This window comes from Rhinopithecus bieti, unplaced genomic scaffold, assembly GCF_001698545.2.
Source record: "Rhinopithecus bieti isolate Rb0 unplaced genomic scaffold, ASM169854v2 scaffold_14229, whole genome shotgun sequence".
Classification (NCBI taxonomy): domain Eukaryota; kingdom Metazoa; phylum Chordata; class Mammalia; order Primates; family Cercopithecidae; genus Rhinopithecus; species Rhinopithecus bieti.
The window spans coordinates 2136192-2153080 of NW_016807978.1; the positions used below are offsets into that span (position 1 = coordinate 2136192).

Sequence of the window (16889 nt, forward strand, 5' to 3'; positions counted from 1 at the left end):
GGCATCCCAAAGTGCTGGGATTACAGGCTTGAGCCACCGCGCCTGGCCAAAAATTTAAGAATATTGAATACTGGCCCCCACTTTCTTCTGGCTCGTAGAGTTTCTGCCGAGAGATCTGCTGTTAGTCTGATGGGCTTCGCTTTGTGGGTAACCCGACCTTTCTCTCTGGCTGCCCTTAACATTTTTTCCTTCATTTCAACTTTGGTGAATCTGACAATTATGTGTCTTGCAGTGCTCTTCTTGAGGAGTATCTTTGTGGCATTCTCTGTATTTCCTGAATTTGAATGTTGGCCTGCCTTGCTAGGTTGGGGAAGTTCTCCTGGATAATATTCTGCAGAGTGTTTTCCAACTTGGTTCCATTCTCTCCATCACTTTCAGGTACACCAATCAGACATAGATTTGATCTTTTCACATAGTCCCATATTTCTTGGAGGCTTTGTTCATTTCTTTTTACTCTTTTTTCTCTAAACCTCTCTTCTTGCTTCATTTCATTCATTTGATCTTCAGTCACTGATACTCTTTCTTCCAGTTGATCAAATCAGCTACTGAAGCTTGTGCATGCGTCACACAGTGCTCGTGCCATGGTTTTCAGCTCCATCAGGTCATTTAAAGTCTTCTCTACACTGTTTATTCTAGTTAGCCATTCATCCAATCTTTTTTTCAAGGTTTTTAGCTTCTTTGCAATGGGTTCGAACATCCTCCTTCAGCTCGGAGAAGTTTGTTGTTAACGATCTTCTGAAGCCTTCTTATCTCAACTTATCAAAGTCATTTTCCATCCAGCTTTGTTCCGTTGCTGGCGAGGAGCTGCATTCCTCAGTTGGAAATGCAGAAATCACCCATCTTCTGTGTCTCTCACGCTGGGAGCTGTAGACTGGAGCTGTTCCTATTTGGCCATCTTGGAACCTCCCAAGTATATCTTTTCATTCTGATGTTTTGACGTCTGAGACCTGACTGTCCCTCCGAGGGCTGGCCAATTCCTAGAGACAGTAAATGACTCACCTGGGAACATACCTGTCATATGCACCCCAACCAACCCAGAGTTCCTAACCCCCAACAACCTCCTTTATCAAACTCATACATTCCCAGGCTACCATCTGCCTGCTGTAATTATCAGAGGACTAGTACCAGATAGCAAGGGACAGCCCCTATGCCAGAGAGCTGGCTGAATTATTCAAACTAGACAATTCTAAATCTCCTTAGATTGCTTACTCTGCCTTGCCTGTATTCCTTCTATGAAAACCACAATACGGCCTCTTGCCCGTGCTCCCTGCCTTCTGCCTCCTGGAGGTTGGTGCGCCCCCGTGTGGCCCTGCATGGTGTGGCATGCCTCCTTCTCTTGGGAACTGTGAGTAACAAATGATCTTTTCATTGCCAGCTGTCTCCTGATCTGTTGGCCTCACCACAGCTGAATAATAAGAAGACCTGCATTTTAAAACACTGTGTTGTTGATTTTTTTTTTTTTAGGGAGCTGAGTAATTTTTTGGCAAGGTAAAATCTACATATAGTGAATTGCACAGATCTTAAGTGTACAGTTCAATGAGTTTTGACAAATCCATAATCCATACAACCAACCCAGAGTGAGAACATTTTCATCACCCAAGAAATTCCTTCATGTCCTCTTCAATTGGTCTTTTAAGCTCCACTGTTTGGCATTTTTTCCAGTGAGAAGTCCAAACAGTCTTAGAACAAAATGGCTGTCTGTGTGATTCTCAGGAGTCAAACTCTCTAAAAAGCCAGTGGCAGTCTCTGCTGAAGTTTCTAGAAAACTCAGAACTAGGACTCCTGTGAAAACTAGGACACCTTTTGCCTCAAAGGGCCCAGAGAAGTCCCAGAGCAAGAATGTGTCTTAAACAAGAGTACTATGGAATGAAAGGAAAGTCAGAAAGAGTTTTTCCTTGTGATACAGGGTGAGACGTCACTCAGAGGCTTCCCCTAAAAAGCCCACGTCGCCAGTTGGAATTGATCTCCCTTGCTCATATTCTCTTAGAACTTTGCTTAGAAGCACGTAATCTTTGTCCTGGCAAAGATTATAGAGGTCATCCCTTACAAAATAACCTAATTCAAAATCAGGAAAATGACTTTTTGGATGAACTTTTATCTTTCTTTTATAAAATGGAGATGCAAAGATTCAAGTGTCATTTTTACTTTGGCTGCCAGGAAACTCACCTAAATCCAGTACTTACATCAAACCATGAATTCATCTCAGATGTCTGATAACATCTATTTCTCTACTCCTTTTACCTAGTTTTTTTTTTTTTCCAATTTCAATTTTAGTTGTCTTGTTTTATACATTTATTTTTTTGTAAGCTGCCTGAAAAGTTCTTGCCCTTTTATAACACCTATGGTGCATTGGACTTATTTATGTATATACCTGTCTTCCTTTGTCTTCCACAGCTTAACAAAATGCATTGCTTAATGAAGGGTATAATAAATATGTTAAAAATCCAACTGAATATGATCAGAAGAGATCTTCTTCTAGATTTTACCCTTTTTCCTTCTTTAAAAAATATTCTCTGAAGGGGATGACCATAGGGAAGGTCAGCCATGATGTAGGAGCAGGTAGAATTGGCAGGACCCTCCCCGCCCACCATCCCAGGCTCCCCCTCAGGAGCGCTCATGCACCTGGGACCTACCTCTTTTGTGGGCTTTCTCTTTTGGCGGGTGTTGGATGTGGTAATGAATCTCCACTGGCAAGATGAAGAGCTCTGTTGGGGGCTCATTGGCTTTAAATTGGCTCTTCAGGGGCTCCAAGACTCTGGGTGGTTCTTCTGAGATAGGAGGTAATTTCAAAGCCTTTGGTGCCTGGAGAAAATTTAAAAATAAAACGAACATGGCAGGTATCCAAACCCTGCTGCCTGCAGGGGCAAACGATACTGTCTCCTATTGTATCTCTTGCACCAGGAGCTGCTGAGAGAGGTAAACCAATCCAGCTGGGAGCCGGTATCCGACTTCAGTGGTACCACTTGGTCTCCTGGGATCCAGAATATGCCCCCGTTAATCCTGCCTGTGATTCCTCTGAGACTTATAAACATGCTCAGTTTAAGAGCCTTTGAGAGGATATATAGTCTTTCTTTTCTTGCAGCTGGAAAACTGAGCCAGACTAATATGACATATCTGAGATCTCTTTGAACTGATTGGGAGAAATCTCAGCATATGTTGTTAAGGGAAAAAGCAAAGTACAGAACATTGTTTGAGCAAGCTTTCCACTAAGAAAGGGCAGGAAATAGCATTTGTGATTGCTGACCTTATCTAAGCTAAGCCACAATTTCTTCCTCTGTAAAATAAGAGTAATCATACTATCTAATCATAAGGTTGTTGTAAGAATTAAATGAGCTAATATATGCAATTATAATAGTGTTTGAAACTAGGATTATTTCCATATTTCTTTGAGAGTAGACTTTCTTCTCATTAGCATTTATCTAGCCACTAGCAGAAAAAATGGGAGCTTTTTCATGCTTATGTAATATGAACATAGCTGAAAAAGAATCATTGTGTGGCAGAATCAGCAACTGATTTTGTCCAGTTTTTTTCTGTCCCCCAAAAAGTGTGTGTGTGTGTGTGTGTGTGTGTATGTGTATGTGTATGTGTGTGTGTATGAGAGATTCACTGGGGGTAGTAGAGCCTCCTGTTTCTAATTATTCAGAGGTTGCTGAAAATTTCTCCTTTTAGTTTGCAACTTTTAACATAGGAACTTGGCTCTGTGAAATGTATACATGTGCTGGTTTCAGGAGTTTAGTTTCATAGGAGGAAAAAGAAAATCATTAGGCCTGCTGTTTGCTCCTGGTCCAAAAAAATCTGGGAAGTCAGACACCCTTCTAGTGTCTCCTTTTTAGTACTCAAAAGAAAAAAAAAGATCAGAAGCATACAAAAGGAACCTGTGTATTTAGAGTTGATTGAGGAAGGAAATTCAACCAAATCTTTGCAGGGTAATATTTATAATTTCGAGACATTAAGAAAATGATAAACCAAACACATGAACATAGAATCTTTATGTTCCTGGAAACCTTCACTGTCCAGGTGCCGGCTGCCCACACCAACTGCCCTGTTTTGAATACTGACCGTGTGCATATTGTTTGACAAGGTTTACATTGAGAAATCAATGTGGACACTCAAATGATTTGTGTGAGGTATGGCTGACAAGCCAAGATTTAATTTTTTTACCCTAATTAAAAATTTACACAGAGTTTTAATATGGTGGAAAATATTGCTTTGCTCTGTGAAACCGCATACATGGGCAGAGGGAAGGGACTCCTTTCCTCTGGGCCTGGCTCAGTTCTGAGCGGACCCAGGAGCAAAGTTGAGGGCTTTCCTTAGGCCTGTGGTGAGCTTGGCAGGTCAGGCCTGCTGTTCACTCCTGCACCAAAGGAACCTGGGAAGACAGAAGCCCTTCTGGTGTGGATGGAAAGGTTTAGATCAACTCAGACACAGGAAATCTGAGAAAATCTTGAACAGACTGTAAACAACCTCCCTCACTGGCAGCAGGACCACCTGGAGTGCCCATGGCTGCTCGAGGAACACTTCAGATGACATGAATCCCTACAATTAATCAACATCTCTGTAGATCACAGTCAGATACAACGTACTTTCCTAAAAGTGCTTCATCTTTTCTACCAGCCCTGTAAGGTTGACGTTATTATCTGTATACACAGATAAAGTCACTGTGCTCAGAGTGTGTGAGTGACCTGCTCATGTTCCCATGGCTACTCCGGGCAGAACATCCTGGGGCCCTTGCTTGTCCCCATTCATCACTGGTGCTTCCAAACACTGAAGAAAGGCCCACATAGAACTGCAAGGCAGGACCAGGCCAGAGACAGCCAAGGGCATCTCTAATAAAGAAGGTGTATTTGGCTCCCAAAGGAGGTGGATAGACTTGCAAAATTTCCCCTACATTTTCAAAGGCGATAGACCCTCAGTGGAGCCAAACTGTTGCTGGATTCAAGATCTCCAGCATCTTGAATCTGAAGTGGGTTTACTGCTTACAAACTCAAATTCTGTCCTTTAAAACGTTTACAGATAATCCCTTGCCCCTTAAGAAATCAAAGAATTCTGTCGCTGTCAGGGAGTGTGGTAATAACACATGCTTTAAGGTAGAATTGGTGGCAGCTGAAATTCCTTGCCCTTCACAATTTTCAATCTTTAGTAAATTACTACAGTTCTATTCCAGCTACACCTGGTTAGCTCAGACGCTAGAGAGGCCAGTTCTCTTCTGAGACATCCTTCTGAGTCACCTTATTTCTAGATTGGGATTAATCTCTCTCTCTTCCCTCCTCTCTCTCTCTTTCTCCTGCGTGCAGAAACATACATATACACACAACCTTTTTCTTCTTCACTTCTCCAGGGGTGATTATTCCGGAGCCAGTGGCAGATGCTACAGGAGGGAAGAGGCATCTTTCAGCAGGAAGCGCCTGTAACAAGTGGTCACTTCTGGCCTTGTGGAGTTTCACATTCCTTTGTTTATCTTTAAAAACAGGATGAGAATGAGAATACATTAATTGCAGGTATGGGGATGAACAGTTGAGTTTTGACCTTTATCATATTGTGGTTAATGGGGAGAATGGCAGGGAGTGTGCTGGGGCACTGGGACGGCCCTAGCCTTGGGGGAGGGAGGTTCAGAAAGCCCCAGTCTCCTGATCTGGGTTGAGGTCTTGCTGGCTAAGTCAGGCGGTAAAGAGAATGATAACGATAATAATTAATATGTATTGAGCTCTAAATATGGGGAAAGAATTATGTAGAATATTTCATGTACATTAACTCAATTTACACAATAGACTTATGGGGTTATTATTATCCCCATTCTATAGATGAGAAAACTGAGCATCAGCAATATTGGTTAATATGCCCAAGATCACAGCTGTAAGTGGGGGTAACTTGAGCCCAGACAGTATGATTTCCGAATGCATGCAGCTAAGCACTAGGCAAAGAGGCACCTGTCAGAGTCTCATTCCCATGTCCAGCTAGATTCTGGCTTTTATTTTCTAAGGTGAGTGGCACAAAGAAGTGATGTTTGGCATGCCTCAGTGTCCTTAAATGAACTCTGCATGACTGGGTTTACCCAGATCAGTGAGCAAGACATTTGGGTTCTTACCGTTGAGATCTGCCTTCCTATTAGGGAAAGTGCCTCCACAGAATGTAATGTGGGATTTGTCACTTGGGAGACAAGAGTAATCGATGTGGCCATGCCCAAAGGCCTTCCTGGAGGTTTGCTGTGTCTTTTCATTGTATCTTTCCTTTGAAGCATATAAACGAAGGTGTTTCTCTATTGACGTGTCCTAGGGAACGACAAATACACATTCCTGTAAACAGGCTGTTGTAAAGGGGCAGAACAGGTTTCTTTAACAGCCCTCGTGGTTAGGCTTGTGGTTTCGAGTATGAAATCTCCTTTGCAGGTTGGGAAGAAAAACAAGGTTATAACAGCAAGCTCTCTAATGCTGTTTATTACAATAAAACATTTTATTGTTGTTGATAGAAAGAATGATACTTAGCCATGCCTGACATATAGTGCTGTCTTGTGAAAAAATCACAAGATTTTGATTCAAGATCAAAATGAAGTGCTAGTATTGGTGTCTTTATCCATTATGAAATGTTTCTCAGGCTGAACACAGTGGCTCACACCTGTAATCCTAGCACTTTGGGAGGCCTAGGGAGGAGGATTGCTTGAGCTCAGGAGTTTGAGACCAGCCTGGGCAACATAGCAAGACCCAATCTCTACGAAAAAATTTAAAAAATTAGCCAGGCATGGTGGCACACACTTGTAGTCCCAGCTACTTAGGGGGCTGAGGCAAGAGGATTGCTTGAGCCCAGGAGGTCAAGGCTGTAGTGAGCTGTGGTAGCGCCTCTGCACTCCAGCCTTGGCAACAGAGCAAGATCGTGTCCCTTCCCTACCACCCCCTAAAAATAAAGGTCTCTCCCCACTGCCCTTCCACTCTGTGACTCTTCTCCCCCTTTCCTCTTCTCCTTGGTGTATGACCTTCTTGTAAGTCAAATGAGTTTATTCAGGACGGGAGCAGACGTTGTCTATGTTGCTCTGAACCATTGTTATCTTGTACACACACACACACACACACACACACACACACACACGGCCTTAGAGTTTAGAAAGTGTTTCTACATTGTAACTCATTTAATCCTCACAGTAACCTTGTGAGACATATGATAATAGCTCCATTTTATAGAAGAGGTGAATTCAGGCTCAAAGTTAGTTAACGATTCTTGGACAGGCTCATCATAACTAGCAAAAAGCAGGACCCAAACCAAGGCTTTTCTGAGTCTAAGGCAATAGCTATTTTCTAAACAAGATTAACAGCTGCCAAGATGAGCAAAGAGTCAGGGGAGAATCTGTGGTTACCTAAGTTTGGAAAACCCAGAGTTTAACAAAGTTAAGCTGGTGACTATGTTATAGAACTTCTTGAAGTTCTCTGTATCTATGCATGTGACTTTCCAGGAGGAGAAGGCATGCAGAACTTCCCCAATGTATTTGCCTATGAAACTCTTATTTATTTATTTAGAGGCAGGGTTTTGCTCTGTTGCCTAGGCTGGAGTGCAATGGTGCGATCTTGGCTTACTACAACCTCCTCCTCCCAGGTTCAAGCGATTCTCCTGCCTCAGCCCCCCAAGTAACTGGGATTTCAGTGCCCGCCACCATGCTTGGCTAATTTTTGTATTTTTAGTAGAGATGGGGTTTTGCCATGTTGGCCACGCTGGTCTCGAACTCCTGGCCTCAGGTGATCCACCTGCCTCAGTCTCCCAAAGTGCTGAGATTACAGGCGTGAGCCACCGCACCCAGGCAAAATTTTGTTAAATGGAGCATCTTGCAATGCTAGAGTTCTATATGTGACAGTTCGGGGAAATGGTGGTCAAAAGGGTCAAAGTATTCTTCCCTTCTGTGGAGGTATTAAGAAATGGCAAAGGGAGAGAGAATCCTCTCTGTGGTCAAGAACAATGACAGAGGAGAGCATATTAGAAGTGGTACCTCTGGCCAGGCTCGATGGCTCATGCCTGTAATCCTAGCACTTTGGGAGGCTGAGGCCGGCAGATTGCCTGAGCTCAGGAGTTCAAGACCAGCCTGGGCAACATGGTGAAACCCCATCTCTACTAAAATACAAAAAAGTAGCCAGGCCTGGTGGTACTTACCTGTAGTCCCAGCTACTCAGGAGGCTGAGGCAGGAGAAATGCTTGAACCCGAGAGGTGGAGGTTGCAGTGAGCCGAAATCACGCCATTGCACTCCAACCTGGGTGACAGAGTGAGACTCCATCTAGGGGGGAAAAAAAAAGAAAAAAAGAAATGGTACCTCTGCCCGCGTTTCGTCTTCCTGCCAGGGCTGCTTCCTGAGTGGTGGCAAGCGAGTCCCCTGACTGCCATGGTTCTTGGCTAGAGGGCCCTGGTCCACATGTCCAGCAGCTCCATCTTCCCCTTCATCCAGGCCCTGTTGACCTGCCAAGGTGAACAATGGGTCAGCTTGTCACCCCGGAAATGGACGCGGTGTTCTTGCTGCCTCCAAACTGCCTCCCTTCTTGCTTCTCTGAGTAAAGGTGCTCAAGGCCCTCCCTTGCTCCCCCTCCTCCCTTATTCTGTATTTCTGATAGTGCCTCCTTGGAAGTGGCAGCCAGGTCTGTGGAAACAGAGTTGCACTAGCAGTCAGGAGGCTCAGGGTTGAGTCTTCATTTCTCGGACACAGTTTCCCCATCTGTAAAATGGGGATACGGATTTCTTGCCCTCACTTCCTTGTAGAGTTATCTGGAGCTCAAATAAGATAATGAATGTGACAGCCCTTTGTAAACTGTGAGAGATTAGTGGATGACAGTGGTGTGATTATGGTGGCGTGACCGCAGCCTGCTCTGTTGTCATGGAGGTGCTCAGCCTGAAGCAAGCTCTTGGGATTCCTGGGCTGTCTCCTGGCTCTTTACTTGTAGAAAAGCCTCTGCCAAATGCAATGAGGTGAGACTGCTGTTTAGCTCTCTGAACTTATACTGTCTGCAACCCTCAGGAAGGATCTGAGTCAACAGACGACTCCAACATAGTTAACAAATCTTTCATCAATGGTTTAAGGGGTCCTGCAGCTGTTTTCATCACTTTCTCAAGGTAGATTTATTGCTGAAACAGTCTGGCAAAGCTTTCTTGTTTGGAGCCAAACTTTAGCAATACCTTTATTCCCAGCATGCGGCTCCATGGAACAATGCGGGGTTGTCTTTCAACTAGGGGCTCTGGAAGGCTTCGGGGGCCTGTGTGTGATGGATCACAAGACTTCTGGGAGCTGCTTCTCCTCCTGCCTCCAGCCAGCCTCACCTTCCCTCTCTGCTCCCGTTCATTATTTCCATCCTTGGTGTCACTGGGCCAAGAGTCAATTGCCCACAGGTGGGGCTACTCCCTCCCTCCAGCTCTCCTTCCTTTGCCCAGTGGCTCCTGAAGGCCGTGCTGGATGTGAACTGAGGCTGAGTGTTGGTGGAAGAAATACAGGCTCAGGCTCAGGTTCAGGTTCAGAGGGTTTGCTCTGGTTTCAGTGGCCCAGGGAAATCTGATGGGCTGGGGACTCATTAATATGAGGTGACCTGGGGCGACATTAGGCCTGCTCCTGAGAGGACCTCAACTCCATATAGAGTGCAGCACTAAAGACCTTTGGGGATATTCTAGAATGATCCCTTGTAGAATGATTCCTTGGGGTCAAACTAGACACTAACTAGGTCCGTCTTTTCTGGTCAGATTCACCTGGAAGCAAATGCATTTCTGAGGGTGGAGGAAGTGAAACTCTAGCCAAATGGCCACTTACCTACTAAATAGTTTTTTTTTTTTTTTTTTTTTTTTTTTTGGTGGGGGGCGGCGCAGGGGACGTAGTCTCACTCTGTTGCCCAGGCTGGAGTGCAGTGGTGTTATCTTGGCTCACTGCAACCTCCACCTCCCAGGTTCAAGCGATTCTCCTGCCTCAGCCTCCCGAGTAGCTGGGATCATAGGCATGCACCACCACACCCAGCTAATTTTTGTATTTTCAGTAGAGACGGGGGTTTCACCATGTTGGCCAGACTGGTCTCAAACTGCTGACCTCAAGTGATCCACCTGCCTCAGTCTCCCAAAGTGTTGGGATTACAGGCGTGAGCCACTGCGCCCAGTCTGAACAGTCTTACACATTGGGTATCTAAGTTGGGGTAGGGGGCATTGTGAGTAGGGGGAACAGAGAGACAATTTTCCCTTTGGTGATATCCCAGGTGAGTTTGAATGTGTGATTCAATCAATGCGAGGGGAAACAGAATTTTTTTTCTTAGTAAACATCATCATCTGATTCATTTATTTGTGCTTAATAGAAACAGGTTTGCAAGTAAAGTATTGGAAGCTTCAGTTGTTGAAAGGAGACCACAAAATTTCGTCTCTCTGGATCTCAGATGTGGATTCAGATAATCCAGATAATGTGCCTTGGAGTAGCTCTGTCCTCTCCTGTTATTTTTCGCAAACAACCAGGGAGGAAGGAATGCAGACCCCAGTATTTGCATTTTACGTATGCACAAACTGAAGATGCAGAGAGCATAAGTGACTTAGCCAACATCACATTGTTGGAGACCTGGGATTTGCAGCTGGGACTTTTGCTACTTCTTCAGATACAGTGTTGGGCAAAGAGAGGGAAACCAGTGGAAGATAAGGTTCAAACAAATGAAAACATCAGTCAGGGTTCAAGTTACAGCCACTGAACTATTTTTGCTTCTTTTAAAATAGATTTTTTTGGCCACTGTGATCAGGGGCAATTGGGCATTCCAATTAGTAATTATGCTTAGAACACAAGCTAAGGAGGTATAATGAACATTTACTGAGCACATAGTATGTGCCTGCTTCTAGTACTACAGTATCTCATTTAATTCCCACATGCAACCCTGTGAGATAAAGATGGGTATGGTCATCTCCATTTTATAAATGAGAAAACCGAGGCCCAGAGTGGCTACATGGCTTGGAATCAGTGCTAATGGCCACATGTTTAATCACTATTTGATACAGCCTCTTTGTTTTCTGCCTGATTGTGACAGCTCCTTAGCATATGGCATCAATTAGGAAAGACTTTATCCCTCAGGTGTGCAGTGTTACTCCAGCCATAAAATGAAAGCCCTGAGGCCGAAAGCGGTGACTGATACCTGTAATCCCAGCACTTTGGGAGGCAAAGGTGGGAGGATCACTTCAGAACAGGAGTTGAAACCAGCCTGGGCAACATGGTGAAACCCCATCTCTACAAAAAAATACAAAAATTAACTGGGAGTGGTGGTGTGCTCCTACAGTTCCAGCTGCTTAGGAGGCTAAGTGGGAGGATCGCTTGAGCCCAGGAATTCAAGGCTGCAGTGAGCCGTAATCACACGGCTGCACTTCAGCTTGGGTGACAGAACAGGAGCAAGACCTTGTCTCTAAAAAAAAAATAAAAAATAGAATAAAATAAAAAAGAAAAGAAAAAGAAAAAAAAGACTCAAGTGAGATGTGTGGTTGGTTGAACTATGTAATGGCCTCAGGCTCTGAGAACCTGCCATGTTCTTCTCCATTCATTCGATAAACCAGATTCTCTACTTATCCTGACCAGATCATTTCCCCAAAGATGGGGGTTGGTCAGCCACTGCCACTGTTTCTGGAAAATTTCATTATACAAATTTTAGAGGCAGGGTCTCACTTTGCCACCCAGGCTGGAGTGCAGTGGTGCCATCATAGCTCACTACAGCCTTGAATTCCTGGGCTCAAGTGATCCTCCTGTCTCAACCTCCCAAGTAGCTGGGACTACAGGCATGTGCCACCACGCCCAGCTTAAATTTTAAATTTTTTATAGAGACAGGGTCTCACTATGTTGCCCAGGCTGGTCTCAAACTCCTAGCCTCAAGCAATCCTCCCTCTTTGGCCTCCCAAAATGTTGGGATTACAGGAATGAGCCACTGAGTCTGGCCAAAAATCTTATTTTGGGCTCTTGTTCTTTTATTTTCTCAAGAACTCTGCTACCAGCCAAGGCTCTTGTCTTTGCCTATCACTGCTACCCAGTTGTCTTTCCACATCTCCCTTACCAAAGGCGACCTCTGGTTCTTTTAATGCTTCAAGTTCCACAGAATAATATTGACAGGGTCAATCCCCATACTACTAAACAGTTTACAGATGGCTTGCAATAATTCTCTGTATAGCCACGATGTAGATCTTATTGTGCCCATTACAGAGATGAGCAAATAGAAGCTCAAAGAGGTTAAATGACTTGCTTAAGATCTTACATTAGTAAGTGAGAGAACAGCCACTTCGATACACATTTCTGGCTCCAAATCCTAGATCTATATTTCACATTATATTGCCACAAAAATCACAGGATTAAGGAATATGAGTGGAACAGATCTAAGAAATCATCTAAAATCTAGAGTCTAGACCTACACTGCCACACACAGTAGCCACCAGCTGCATGTGGTTATTTAGATATAAATTAATTAATGTAATATAAAATAAAAAGCTCAGTTTCACTGTTGTACTACTACATTTCAAGGGCTCAGTAGCCACATGTGGCTAATGGCCACTTTATTGGACAGCCCATAGGGAACATTCCATCACTGTGAAATATGTTATTGGACAGTGCTGGTCTGCACTAACCCCTCATTTTACAGATTGAGGACTATGCAACCCAGAATCCCAAGACCTTGTTTTGGGAAATGCCATTTTAAGATGTTAACAATTCAAATATCTGAGAACCGGTCATAAAATCAACCTGCAAATCAACATGTACCTTGTTCAAAAGATTTTCCTTGTTGAATCCAAAATGAAGGGAAGACAGGCAGATGGTATTTTGGGGGTACACCTGAAAGATCTTGTTGTGGCCTGAGCTTCTTGGGTACATTAAGTTGACTGTCCTGGAGCAGCACAGAATCCTTGATGTATCCTGAAGAGCACATCAGGGGATATTGATAGAAACAGTGGTCACCAACTTCAAGTTCTCAGTGGTAACTACAAGGTTCCTCACTGGCACTAGTCTTGGCTTTGGACATTGCCCATTAGGGAAGACAATTAGAAGATGAGGGAGATTAAAAAGTCAGATAGAACCCATAGAGGCTTGTCTATCCAGTGCCTTAGGTGCTTCTGGTTCTGTGCTACATGTGTACTTCCTCCATCCCATCATTCCCAAGAAATGAGTCTCCCTGGTGGAAGGAACATGGCTGCTTCTTTGGGGCAAAAAGCTCCTTCTGCCTCAGGAGGAGATCCAGTGGTAGTGGACGTATCCTATTTGCTTCTGTAGGCCCCATGGTCAGCAGCCTCCTCAATCCATCATTCTATAAGTATTTATTGAGGGCTTCCCTATGGGCTCACCCCTCAGCTAGTCAGTGAAGTAGATACAATGGAACCAAACTTGGGCCCTTTTAAAAGGCACTCAATAGTCTATTGGAGAGACAGAGCTCTCTTGTGTTCTGTATGGCTCTGAGTGTCAGTGTAATATAAGGTCAGAAAACAAGGAGCTCAATATTGACTGGAGTTTTCAGCAAAGACTTTGTAGAAGGTGTGAGCTTGAAGGGTGGGGAGGATTAATCATAGGGGTGTAAAGAAGTCCCAGAGAATATATACATTAGTGTCACAAAGTGGGGAGTTCTGAGATGTGCAGGAAGAGGGTGGTGGGGCCACTGGACTGATGGGCTCACACCAGATTCTTGCCATTGTGCCTCCAGCTTGAGGGTCTCACCTTCAAGAGGGGCTTTGGCAAGAAATTATGGCAAGGAGCTCAAGAATGCATTTGTGTGTGTGTGTATCTTTCCTTAAACCACATGTTTTAGCCATAGATTCCCATAGAGACTTTTTTTGAGGTTAAGAGGGTCCTTCATTCTGGGGAATGTTGCACCTAGTCTATAGGAGAGTGGCCTGCTCTGCCCTCTGCTCCACCCATGAGAAGCACTTCTTTGGTTAAGTGGCTCTTTCTCAAAAGTGTCAAATAACTGGAACTGCCTATAACTGTGGAACTGCCCTGAGAGTAAAACCAATGACTGGATGAGCCCACAACTTTCATTTTGCTTCAAGTCACCACTTATTGGGGGAGTGAATTGCTTTCTCTTCTTCCTCAGGGTAAACCTATAAAGCAGGAAGAAAGTCAGTCTTTCTCTGGTCCTGGCTGTTTCTTGTTGCTGAAGAAGTGACAAACAGCCGAGTGGGTACTGGCACATTCGCTGCTCACTCTTCTCATCCCAAATAGGCTTGCCAAATAAAATACAGGATGTCTAGTTAAGTTTGAATTTTGGATAAACAAGGAATACTTTTTTAGTAGAAGTACATCCCGAAGATTGCAAGTGTAACTGTTTATGCATGTTGCAGGGGTGGGTATGCACGTGCTAAATCTGGCAACCCTAATCCCCAACCACTTCCCATTTTTGTTTTCAAGCATTTACAGAGTGCATTTACAGTCTGTTCATCAGAAGGGTGTACATCCCACTCCTAATGGATTATGCTGAAGAGCCGCCATTTTTAAGAGGAGGAGTCCTAACATTTCACTTCCGGGAGGACCTGGGATCACCTCAGATGGGGAACTAAGGAATGCTGGGAAGAATGTGGAACTGTGGGAGTGCAGGGTGGATCTGACTTCTGGTCCCAGCTCTGCTTTTGACTGAATGATCTTGGACAAATTACTTTGCCTCTCTGGGCTTCTTATTCCTTATCTTGTAAAAGGTGGGGGTTGAACTGGAGGGTCTCTGAGTGGAGAAGATTGGGAAGAAAGTTCTGGCCTGGATATGGCACGTGAGGCTGCTGAGGGCGAAGGGTGGGAGTGAAGGCAGGACTTCAGGCCGTTCTTCCCTCTGCAAATGCTTCAGAGGACAAAGGGCGGGAGCTGTGAAAGGTGTTTGTGGGCTACCAGGTGTGGGGACTTTGCTTTAACACAGAATTGGGCTTGAAATCCTGGTGTTTCAGGTCTTAATGGAAAACACACTGTCACACCAGAATGGGAGGTGGGGTAGTTTGGGGTGTGACCCCCTCCCATTTCCCACTGACCTGCGCACCAGAGCCTATACATGGCGTCTGGGGGCCAAGTCCGCAGGAGGCCTCGGAGGTATCTCTTGGCTGAATGTCCCGGCTGGATCTGCCGTTGGGCCTGGCTCTCCAGCTGGCTTCGGAAGTGGAGGTATGGTTGCCAGGCTCTGTCCTGCTGTCTCTGTGGGAACACCAGTCAGGAAACAGTACAGCTGCTAAACCCTGAGCCACCCATTGATATAGGCTGGTTAGCACAGTCTTCATCAGTAACCCAGGAAACTCCCAGAAGGTGCCAGAAGGCACCAAAAACAGATGCCTTGGCTAATAGACATAAACCAGGAGCCCTCAGAGCAAAGCTCTGAAAGGCCCCTGCAGGTTTGCAGTTGGAAGCAGAAGAAGAAATGACATATACCAGACTCCATCTTGAGATAGAGCATTAGGAAAGGATAAAAACTTCAGAAGAAAACACATTACCTAGTTCAGCCTGTGGACATCATTTTAGTGTCTTCAAAAATGGCTCTGTACTGTAATGGGAAAGCCAGCTCACAAATCTGCATTGGCATTCAGTGTTTGTAATATGAATAATGGGACAGACAAATCATGTCCGTGTTCACGGGGCACCTGGCATTTTGAAAATATCTGGCTCTGATGCATTTCATTTAAGCTGGGGAGAATTTTCTGGGAACCTACCTGCCAAAGTCAGTGCCACTATGCAAGACATCATGGGGAATAAATATGGATAATAACATCTTACAATTGACTAGGAATTTACATTATAATGTAATGTAAATTACATTTATAGATGTAGAGAACTTTCACCTCATCTGTAATCCTATAAGGTGGACTGAGTTACTATAACCACTTAACTGATGTAGAAACTCTCAGAGGATGATTGCTTAGGCACAAGAATAGCAAATATGTGATATTTGTGTTGACATCTCTCACCCTCCCCAGTGTCCATGGCAGACATTCCTAATCAATCACAGAATTCTTGACTGCTTAACTGAAGGTGATCTCAGAATCCATTCTCTTCTTAAAAACATTTTTGAAACTGAGGCATAATTTTTTTTTTTTTTTTTTTTTTTTTGAGACGGAGTCTTGCTCTGTCGCCCGGGCTGCTGAGGCATAATTTATATAACATAGATTATACAGAGCTTGGATGTTCATTTGATAAATATTGACAATTGTATATACCTTTGTAACCACCACAGAAAACAAAATCCAGAACATTTTCATCCACTCAGGAAGTCCCTCATGCCACTTTTTAGTCAATATCCTCCTACCCACCAGGTAATTGCTATTCTGATTTCTAACACCGTGGACTATTTTATTCTGTTCTTGAACTTCATATGAATGGAAACAGACAGCATATATTCTTGGATGCTCCACAAAAGTGATCCACACAGTGTGCCAGTGAGAACTGGCATGAGAGATGAAGCCCACTTAGTCCCCTTTGGCTAAGGAACTCTCCCAAGGCAACGATACAGCCTGGAAGGATAGAGGACAACTGTGTGGAGCCAGTTAGAAGTGGAGTTGGGCTTGAATCTAGGGTTTCAGAATCCACATCAGTGCAAAGCCTCTTGTTCTTCAACAACTGACCATCTCATCAAAGGACCAGGAGTTAGCACCATGAACCAGCTTGATATCAAAACAATAAACAAAGATGTTTTGAAGCAGGTGCCTCAGTGAGTGTCCCAGACTGTAAGAACTATCTTCTAGGGAGACCAGCATTTTCATACGTGTTAGGATGCAGTAAATCCTGACTCAACAGACTTGAACAATGAGGAAGAAAGTTTGTTGTCTCATGTAACAAAAAGACCAAAGGCTAGAGAATACCAGGGTTGGTTAATTCAGTGGCTCAATAGCTCTGGCATTCTGAAACTCATCCTGTAGGCACCAAATCTCTTTCTGCCCTTCAGAACAGTCTTTCATTTCAGTCTTTTTTTTTTTTTTTTTTTTT

The 16889-nt window shown here is 44.2% G+C and overlaps 1 protein-coding gene across 1 annotated transcript in view; it reads right to left on the bottom strand.

Moving 5' to 3' along the window:
- KIAA2012 (KIAA2012 ortholog) overlaps nucleotides 1–16889 on the bottom strand; it is a 140673-nt gene that overhangs the window by 104561 nt on the left and 19223 nt on the right. Inside the window, exons 3-8 of the mRNA XM_017884416.1 lie at nucleotides 14951–15110; nucleotides 12711–12863; nucleotides 8289–8431; nucleotides 6086–6269; nucleotides 5316–5458; nucleotides 2634–2802 (exon numbers count right to left, since the gene is read on the bottom strand). Coding sequence (XP_017739905.1) covers nucleotides 2634–2802; nucleotides 5316–5458; nucleotides 6086–6269; nucleotides 8289–8431; nucleotides 12711–12863; nucleotides 14951–15110 — 952 coding nt within the window. The remainder of the gene's footprint in view (nucleotides 1–2633; nucleotides 2803–5315; nucleotides 5459–6085; nucleotides 6270–8288; nucleotides 8432–12710; nucleotides 12864–14950; nucleotides 15111–16889) is intronic.